At 42.2% G+C, this 10,331-nt stretch overlaps 1 protein-coding gene and 1 long non-coding RNA gene across 2 annotated transcripts; both read right to left on the bottom strand.

Moving 5' to 3' along the window:
* Positions 1–1,563: 1,563 nt before the first annotated feature.
* Positions 1,564–4,302, bottom strand: LOC123086230 (uncharacterized). Its single transcript, XR_006440722.1, has 3 exons — positions 3,925–4,302; positions 2,271–2,343; positions 1,564–1,871 (listed from the first exon to the last, which is right to left on the bottom strand). It is a non-coding gene; the product is annotated as an uncharacterized lncRNA (long non-coding RNA).
* Positions 4,303–4,990: 688 nt separating this feature from the next.
* On the bottom strand, positions 4,991–6,727 carry LOC123076880 (uncharacterized). Its single transcript, XM_044499032.1, has 4 exons — positions 6,491–6,727; positions 5,656–5,812; positions 5,437–5,558; positions 4,991–5,334 (listed from the first exon to the last, which is right to left on the bottom strand). Exons 1-4 carry the CDS (start codon positions 6,725–6,727, stop codon positions 5,179–5,181), a joined length of 672 nt encoding a protein of 223 aa, XP_044354967.1. The 3' UTR covers positions 4,991–5,178.
* Positions 6,728–10,331: the final 3,604 nt, after the last annotated feature.

Raw genomic sequence — 10,331 nt, 5'->3', positions numbered from 1 at the left:
TCAATGAAGCCTATCAATTTAACTTGTCATGGTGCGAGATGGAGGAGTCGACAAGGGGTGAATCGACAATGAGTCAAGACCAGAGAAGCATAGAAGACAAGTCAAGATTAGGGAGAGAATGTTAGCCATAATCTTGAGTGAAGTTAGAAGATGGCACGTAGTATGTGAGTTCATGTACTAGTATGCTAGTTAATTAGGAGTATAGCTATTGGACGTGTCCTAGTGCTAGACGTACTAGAAGTAGGAGTCCCTGGTCATGTGCGTTGGTTAGTACGTGTCCAAGTCGTAGGTTAGTTTGGCTGGCTGAGTCCGGTTTGGACTCAAAGCAAGTACGTCTAGGTCTGTCTGGTCCTGCGTATATTTATATGCAGCACCTCGGCAGGTTTGTATCAGGTAGTGGAAAATAAGAAAGAGAATAAAAAGAAGGGGCATGACACGTGCCCTTGGCCAAAGTTTTTCGTGTGTGTGTTCATCGTGATTTGATGTGAATGAGCGAATCCCGAAAACCGGCTGGAAACATCATAAAAGGTTCCCAAAACCGGTGTCTGCTGTAACGCTAAAACGGGCCAGCCCACTCGGTCGCTCCCTCGCACCTGTCCTGTGCGAAGCGTCGACTACTTGCCGCAATGAGCGGCAAGTAGGATTTTCCCAAACTACCCGTGCTAGGTGCATTTGTATGACCGCCATAAGTCATTTTAGGTTATTTTTAATTTCTTGGGGTTTATGATATTTTTGCTTTTAGGATTTTATGGTATTTTATGTATAATTGTTTGATCTTTTTTGGGTTCATTTGCCATATTTTAGGCATTTTATAAAAATCTATATATTTAACAAGATATAATTCAAACTTGAACTGCAAGTAGATTTTTTTTCAAATAATTGGAAAAAGAACAGATCGAAGGTGGTTAGACTATATTTAGATGTTATAAATTAATGTTTGATTATTTTTAAATGTATATAAAAAATCAAACAAAAACTTTCTTCTAGGTGAATTGTTTTTTTACATTTACTAAAAAATAATTAAATGTTGTCTAAATGTGATTAGGTTTTGAAATAGATTTAATTTTTCTGTGTTGTGGGTTGCTTAGAAACTAATGACGGCCTCGAGGCAAGCGCCACATATCAAATTGACCTTTAATTTTTCCAAGAATTTCTTGCGTATGACCTATATATACATTCATGGACTTAATTAATACTTTTATGTACATGTAGTTCAAATTTTATTTACATCCATTAAATAACTGCCTCACTGCCGGACCGCAAGCTTCATGACCACCTAGATGTTGTCCCGCAGAACCTTCCGGTGCACCTTTGCAGCATATATCCTGTTCTCTCCAGGGGCGGAATGGTCAGTTTGCTGTTGTGGTGATGCTGTGAGATTCTGATGGTGTTGGCGGAGGCCAGCAAGCAATACCTCTCGACATACCAGCCAACAACAAGATTTTAGCTCAGTTCCAGAGAACTAGCAAATCTATCCCCTCACCCAAATGGGAGGAAACAACATTTCATAAGAAGATGATTAACAAGAGCAAGCAACATACAACAAAACCAAGCCAAAAAGCAAACAACCAAGTATAGAGTTTATGCCCAGTCCGCGGGCCATCCACGAGGCACAAGTATATATATTTGACAGACAAAGACATCGACAAACAAGACCACAAGTTCCATCTGCAGGGTGGTCGCGATCGCGGAGTGCCGAAACAAGAATTATCATATTATTCGATGAGGCCCCTCCAAAGCCCAGCTACCACTGAATGTTGCCTACATCTTCAGAGATACATACACCCCATCGTGCCAGGTCACATGGGGCTATGCTTTTTTGGCTTCGATTACTGCTACTTAGGACCCAAGGCTACAATCTGCTGCTCCAACTACATCAAAAGAAGAGTAGATTTGTGGTTATGAAAGGTCAAAGAAGTATAGTCGAGCATAAGTTACTTTGGCATCTTTTTCCGGTACTTGCCAAAAGTTAGGTTAAGCAGGGAAACAAGGAAATACAATTGCTTTTTTTGGAGCTACCCTATACATAAAATGAAACATGGTGACAATATTAAGAGAGAAACATTCAACGACCAAATGGAGTTTCAAAGACCTCGAACTAATTGCTGCAGAAACCAAACAATTATTGCTATACAAATTTCAATAGTAACAAGAATAAGATCATGCTTTTTATTGTTTTTTTATCTTAAACAATATACGACCAATCTAGATACTACTATTCTTGTAAGAAGTTGGAAGTCAAAAGCCGACATAGGCATATAAGATGCTACCTGCATAATGGTCTCTAGCTTGTCACGCACATCATAGAACTCATTCCTAAGAAGATTCAATGCCATGCGGCACCTGAAATAATGCAAACACACCACACTGTCAAATTCTGAAGTGGTTAAGCAAACTAGATTGTAATGCTTCAGTAGTCGTAACCCTTTGTTTGAGAAAGAACTCTAGCCGTCTCAAAACTTTAGTTGTGGTATAAAAAGAACTCTAGAGCTATAAAGTTACAAGAGAATCATCAAGGAGAATATACTCAGATAAAGAAAAGAAGTGAGTTATATCAATCACCTGATGGGACATGATGTGAACTAGCGGGTTAGATCTTATGAATATCAGATTAATATGAGCCAATAATAGTGTTACTAAAGACAAAATAAGCTGGCAGGGTTCACACAGGGGATTTGATAAGCACAGAGAGTAGAGAATAATTACTGTGCAACATATAATAAGGTACCAAGAACTGACCCTTCTTTGCACTTTGCCTCGTAGAATTGGCAGAAGTGCACACATGAAAGGTTAACTTTCTTAGCAGCAACACTGATACATGCCAAAAAGAACAAGATCAAGAAACCAGAATTTTTTTTCAAACTTAACAAACGCTACCGATCGTTGATTCACATAAGCCCTATTGCGGTGTCATAATAATATTCTCAAGGAGTCATTCGTCATTGTTATTAACACAATAAATTGTTTGATAAACCAAAAAAAAAAAAGCATTCGCCTTCTGTGCGATACCAGTTAGTAGTGCTAGAGACGATATTTACAAAATGATAAAATTTCCCTGGCCAAAGGACATGAATATCAACATTTCCATAGCAGAAAATATAACTAAATTTTGGCTCTTCTAATTATGGCTAAACGACAACACAAACGGCACGAGTCACATGCCCATGACGTATACACCCACACCGACACATCCAAATAGAGATAACATCAATGTAGCGGACAAAGTGGAAAAACAGCCCTTGGCGTTACGCAGAACAGGAGATCATTAATGCAAGAAACATTTTCAGGATGGCAACTTTTATTGCTGACCTATAATTCATACTGGCATTGCTGATTATCACATTCAATAGTATGGGAAATTTCTGCAAGGCGACAATGTTTTCCTTGGAAGAGTTTTACAGTTGCCATTGATAGGGGTGGACGCGGTCCGGGCCGGTCCGGTCCCTGACCGAGCCCTGCTTTGGACTGGCCGCGGCCGGTCCGGTCCGGACCGGACCGAAGTGGCTGGCGGTTCATATTTTCAGGACCGGACCGGCTGCAGCAAAGCTCGGTCAAGATCGAGAGGACCGACTGGACTGACTGAATTTGTATCCTGGGAGTGCGCTGGGAGGATTTTTGGCTCTGTTTAGCCACTGTTTAGTCATCCTTTTATATTTTGTAAAGCAAATGGACCAAGAATACAGCATATATGAGACTAATTTTGAACATTTAGAATGCTTGTTTCAAAAGAGGATGGAATCGACAATAAATAAGCAAGTTATGCTATAGATTTACCATGACAAGCTGAAGAATGGATGAAAGATGATGTAAGAAAATTTTGGAATTCAGTACTAACTGCTAACAATGGTGTATTCAACACTTAATAGATCAGTACGAACTGCTAACAATTCAGTACTAATTGTTGAAAATTTTGGCACTGAATACCTCGGTCAGAGATGGGATAATGCAGAGGAGAGGACAGAGGAGATCGAACAGGTGCAGGGGAGACGGCGTGCAGGTGCAGGCACATCCTCCCCCTCCTCCAGCTTCGTGGTCATCTCTTATCGACAGCAGCGAGCCGGCGAGGAGGTGGTCGACGGCGGACAGGTGGAGATGGCGGCGGTCGACCCTCAACTCGACGGCAGGCAGCTGCACGCGCTGTGCTCCCTCCTCTTCTCCTCTTTCCCTCCAGTACTGCGGCTTCGTGGTCTACGGTGAGGTGGTTGACGACGGCAGCACCAGGAGGTGGTCGACGACGGAAGCCGGCGGAGGCGGCGCTCGACCGCTCGGGGTCGGGGGAGGGGAATGGACGGGGTTGCGTACTTGAACTCTCTGCTTTGCCTTTATTGCCGTCTGCGCTAGGCTCTATATGGTTTTTTTTTGACGCACTGGGCTCTATATGGGTTGCTGTGGGCTGTGGCCTGTGAGCTGGGCTAAATGTCGCGGTCCGAACGAGCGGACCGAGCTTTGACCGGACCGGACCGAGAAAATTTCGGTCCATTTTCTAGGGACCGGACCGATGACTTTTTTTAGCGGGCCTGGACCGAGCCGGCCTGCACCGAGCGGGCCGCGAGCCGGACCGAAGGACCGGACCGTTTCGTCCACCCTGAGCCATTGACAGGGATGCAAACAATTCCGTTATATGAAACAGAACTAAACTCAGCTTTTCTACTTATGTATATACGGCAATCGCAAAGGACACTGCACAGACACATCCGAATAGAAACGTGGACAGACCGGAAAAACCACCATCAGTGTTATGCTGAATAGCATACCACCAATACCAGGAAGCCTCGCAAGACGACGAAGTTTTAATTTCTCGTCGAGGCATAACATTGCTGTTGGATGAATACCAGTACTTCCATTAGGTACACAACAATTTTTTGCTTAATGAGTTTTAGCATTGCCATTGGCAGGAATTCCGACAATCCCGTTAGATGAAACACAACTAAACTCAGCTCTTCTATTTATGTATATAATATGACAACCGCAAACGACACAACACCAACACATCTGAATAGAATGTGGATAGACCAGAAGATCCACCATCGCCGTTACGCTGAATAGTATATCACTAGCTAATACCAGGAAGGCTCGCAAGGCGACAAAGTTTGTATTTCTCGTCGAGCCATAACATTACAGTTGGATGAATACCGGTACTGCACCAAATAAAATTAAACTCGACACTTGTACTTATGGTTACACGATAGCGCAAACAACACCAACGGCAGTATGCCCGTGACAAACACATTTGAATCGCATGACATCGATGAAGTAGCAAATCACCTGCAGCTGGTCCCCTTGAGCTGATGCACCAGTTCGCGCACCACGTCGAAGTCCACAACGGGCAGGTTCCTGGGAGCGAATCACAAAATAAGCAGAGACAGACGAAATCAATACCCAAGACGACCGGGATAAGGAGAGCAGAGGGCTTGGGCGCGGTGGTACGGCACGGACAGAAGGCTGGTGATGTCGTTGAGCATCCTGTCGGCATGGTGGAGGAAGATGTTGATGACCTCGGGGAGGAAGCTCTCGTCCTGCGGCGACTGCAGCTGTTGGTAATATTCGTCCAGAATCCCCTGGATCCATCACGCCAAGTCAGTGCGAGAGAACATGGACGGAATTCCAGCCCAGAACCACTCGGCTGCTATTGAATTGAGGGGAGGGACGACTCACCATGGCGTACATGTGGGGGCGTTGAGTTGCTGCCTGAGTACGGTGGCCGGCATGGCGAAGCGAGCAGGTCTGGGGGACGGAATTCGAAGCTGCTGGCGGAGTTGACGAGGACAGGAGAGTAGTGCAGGCAGGTCACGAAGGCTCTCTCGCACTGAGCCTTTTGGCAGGGAGTGCTCTACTGGCTGGCTGTTCTTAACGAAAAGCTTCAAGTTGATGACGGCGTGCATGCAGATACATTTTGGTGAATGGGCCAGCTAGCTACAGGTTGACAAGCAGCCAGGAGGCAAGCTGATGTCTTTGAACGGCCCTTAGCCAAGGCCCCACTAGTCATTGATGGAAGGAAGCGTTGCTTTTCCAATTGCATAGCCCATCACTAAATAGTGCACATATGTATATTGCTAATGAATATTTTTGGCATGTTTATATCTTTTACATGCGAATGCTAAATGTATTTGGAACATGGTTCCACCGGTACACCTGTGAATAGTAAATTTGGAAATCATACATGAAAGAAAAAAAATCTGATTTTTTTGTAAAATACGTAGCCGACCGATGTACTTGTATATGAAGTTTCACGAAAAAATGACATCCGTGCTATTCTGGGCAAGAATGACAAAACTATGTTATAAAAAAAATCAATTGCTAGGCGCCAGCCGGCTGATCGTGTGAAGAGTTCAACCGCCTCGCCATCCATCGATTCACCTAAGGGACATTTGATCATGCTGTTGAGTTTACCATGGCATCACTCCAATCCCAACAAAAGCCACATAAGTTGCAAAGCCCACACCCTCGTGAAGCTCCGGCGGGGGCATCAGCTCGCTGGCCCATACAGCACTCGCTTGCAGCAGCTGCGCCGGCCAGCTTGCTGCCAAATAGCATGATGCAAATTGGCTCCCGCGAGCAGCCACGCCTGGCCAGCTTGTACCAAAACACTAGCGAGCTCACCACGCCCGAGCATGCTGCAACGCAGCACCCATTTGACTCCGGCTAGCAGCCGTGCTAGGCCAACTTGCAAGCACGGCGGTGGCTGCAAGCCATGCTGCATCGCAACTCCTTTCTCCCCACTTGCCATGGGATCTCTGGCCTGCAGCACGCTGACCGTGCTCCGTCGCAACCTTGAAGCACCAGGCGGTCCCAGCGAGGGGCCATCGCAGAATATGACACACCGGCAATCACCCTCAAAGCACGAGCACTTCAGCTTCTATGACCACCCGTTGAGGCACCGACCGCTGTTGCATCCTCGGCCAGCTATCTTTTTTTTGACAAAGGATGAATTTTATTATCTCAAGATAAAGTATCAAGATGATACAAATACATTGAGCACACACCCGGCCTCCGCATAAGTAGGATGCATACAGCCAGCACCAACACATGCACACAAAAAACACGCTCACAAATAGCAAAGTCATGTAAGACCAAAGCTATATGTAGACGAAGAAAAAAAAACCTACCTCGGATCCGCAATCCGCAAACTAAAACAATGACCATATCCGCACCAACCATCTTATGACATTACACAAACGTCGAGGTTCTTCAACAACAACGCCTTCCGGAAGGGAGCGGCGCTCAATCGCTGCTGTCACTGGATACATCCAGCAAGGTCAGAATCTAAGTTTTCACCCTGAAGAACCAGTCCGAACATATCCCTCGGCCGCGGCTACGACGCCGACGAGCTCTGTGGTTGCAATGTCGGCGAGGCTCTGCAGGTTGCGGCATCGGCGTGCGAGCCCGGCCTTGGAACATTGGTCGCTAGCAACGCTGGATTGAAGCAACCATGGTAGATGCGATCACCGGCTACAACACCATACATGTGGGACGCGGTGTGTGGGCCTCTGTAACATCCCAAAATTCTAAGTTTTGGAATGTTATATTAATTAAGTAATAATTATTGCTTGTGTGATTTGTTGTGTGAAATTGAGTGAAATTTGAATTTTTTTTTGAAAGTTGAATGAGAGGGAATAAAAGGACTTTCCCAAACTTTCACCTTGCATTTATGATCTCCATGAATTCATATTCATTTCATCATAAAACCCTAGAGTGAAGATGATATGACTTCTTCCATTTAAATAAATGAAAAGGGATTTGAAAATGATTTAAATTCCATTTGAAATAGTTTCAAACCAGGTACTTCATGCTACTCAAGGATTTTCATGAGGGAAGATAACATGACTTCTTCAAAATTGAAATAGAGTGGGAAGTAGGAGGCCACATTCAAAATGGCATTTGAGCCACTTCTCGAAATACTCCATATGGGTTTCAAAATATTTTCCAAATATATTTTCAAAATAAATAAAGAGAGAAGGTAATAGGACTCCTTCAATTATTGGAAATAAAAAGGGGAAATGAATGTTGGAACCAATTCAAAATTGTTTAAAAGTATTTGAATCCAATGGGAATAGCCATTTTAGATTTTACTGAAATTTTCTTTATGTGATTTTTTAAACTTATTTTCTCGTAAAAATAAATAAATAGAAAATAGGGTAAAATTATTATCTACAGTATAAAAGTGAAGAAAAATAAATTTGAAATCATTTTAGTATTTGAAAAATAATTATTATTGGGTTTTATTGCACCAGTAGCACTGTTTAGTTTATTTGAATTTTTATTTACTTTAGTTGACTCTAAGAAATAGTTCATGTTGTAGGAATTATTTTTCGGAAAATTTTGATATATAATATGCCTATCAGAATTTTGTTATTTTACTTTCCTTTTTCCGTTTTCCTTTTCTGTTTTTGTTTAAACAAAAAAACGTATTTGCCGCCCATAACTAACTCTCGCCGACATACGCAGCACAGTAGACAGGCCGGTCTTTTTTTTTCTCTTTATATTTTCATTTAGGTTTAAGATTTTATTTTATCTTCGAAAGAAATTTCAGTCAAAAAAATTTTAAAAAAAACTTGCACCCTGCCGGCGAAGTTCTTTTTTAGGCCCATGTGATTCCCTCTAATTTTATTTGTTCATCTACGTTTAGAGACCTCCTCGCTGGCGCCTTATGCGCCAGTAGAGGAAACCAGCGCTCGCACGCCTTGCTATGTGGGCCGGGCCAAGAACGTGCCGACGCGCTCTTCCCCTTCTCGATCATTTCTTTTGCTGAAGCGAAAAAAATTTGATCGTTTCATGGTTAAATTTCAAGAAATAAATTCGGAATCTCAGAAAACAGAATTTAAAGATAAAACCCTCACGAATTCTAAAAAGTTCACTAATTTTCAAAAAAAAACATCAAACTTCAAAAAAAGTTCACGAATTTCAAAAAATTCATCGATTTTGGAAAGAAGTTCACAAAATTTTGTAAAAAAATCATCGAATTTGAAATCAGTTCATAAATTTTGAAAAAAGTTCAGCGATTTTGGAAAAAAGTTCATCGATTTTGAAAAAGGTTCATCTACTTTCAAGAAAAAAGTTCACGAATTTGAAAAAAGTTCATCGATTTTGAAGAGAGTTCATCAACTTTCAAGAAGAAAGTTCACGAATTTGAAAAAAGTTCATCGATTTTCAAAAAATTTCATCAACTTTCAAGAAAAAAGTTCACAAAACTGAAAAAAGTTCATCGATTCTGAAAAAAGTTCATCAACTTTGAAGAAGAAAGTTGACGAATTTCTTTTTCACGAATTTGGAAAAGAAAAGAAAAAAGGAGCAGAGAGAAAAATATGAAGAAAGAAGAAGGAGAAAAGGGAAACAACCCACTATGTTAACACTAGATGGCGATTGGTCGGGTGGTCATGGCGGATGAGGATTTGTGGCACCGAGGTGCTCCACCCACTGATATCCATGCCTTTCGTTATTCTAGCCAGATCAAAGCATTTAATGCTAGAATCATTTAACAACTCTGAGATACGGCAGGGATACATCAGCTCAGGCTGGTCACAGTGGGGAGGAACTTAGGAATAACATCACACACTCCAATACAATTTTGCTTATGTGGCACGTATTTAATGAAGAGAGAGGTGCTTGTGGTAACTAGCTAAGTTACCGGAACATCACACATTCCAAAAAACAATGAGTCTATAACCTAATAAATACATCGTTGCATGACACTACATAGATGTTCCTACCCACTATGGAGGTAGTAACATAGTCTAGGGATGTGTGAAGTTACTGGCTTATGTTCTTGCCCATTGTGACCAGCCTCAATACGAGTCCGATGGGTCTGTTTTAAGTGCAGTTAAGAATGGGAGTGGGGCACTGGAACCAAAGCCTGCTGTGAACAGTGGAAGTTTTTTGTTGAGAATCGGGTTACCTGATTATAAATTTATTTCATTAAATGAAACATAACAGCGACATGTTTTGTAATTTTTAGGATCATATATCAGTCAATGGCTTTCAGAGAATTAGTTTTTATTTTGATCACATAGCAATTCAGACAGTGACTTGCGGACTTTTCAGAACGTAAATAATGGTACAGGCAAGAACAGCCTAGTGCCTAGTCCGTGCTGGCAAGACAAGTTCATTGCCTAATTCTGATTAGCTGAAAACAACTGTCTGAATCTTGATGCACTGCTTTACCATCATCACATACATCAATGCACAGAAAACCACTGCAAATACATGAATCAATGCACAAAAATAACTTGACAGTGAATCTTGATGCACTGATTAACCATCATCACGTACATTTGAAATAGCATGGTTCATCAGCAAATACATTTCAAGACGGTAGATCCATCAACAAATTTACA

The sequence above is a fragment of the Triticum aestivum genome, chromosome 1B, assembly GCF_018294505.1.
Source record: "Triticum aestivum cultivar Chinese Spring chromosome 1B, IWGSC CS RefSeq v2.1, whole genome shotgun sequence".
Taxonomy (NCBI): domain Eukaryota; kingdom Viridiplantae; phylum Streptophyta; class Magnoliopsida; order Poales; family Poaceae; genus Triticum; species Triticum aestivum.
Note: the sequence above shows the minus strand (reverse complement) of the source record. Positions and strands in the feature narration are given on the sequence as shown.

Coding starts and splice junctions, on each gene's coding strand:
- LOC123076880 (XM_044499032.1), bottom strand. CDS start 6,727: ATGGCAAGTGGGGAGAAAGGAGTTGCGATGCAGCATGGCTTGCAGCCA. Junction 5,813..6,490: donor GGCGCAGCTGCTGCAAGCGA/GTGCTGTATGGG, acceptor CCCTGCCAAAAG/GCTCAGTGCGAGAGAGCCTT. Junction 5,335..5,436: donor AACGACATCACCAGCCTTCT/GTCCGTGCCGTA, acceptor ATTCGCTCCCAG/GAACCTGCCCGTTGTGGACT.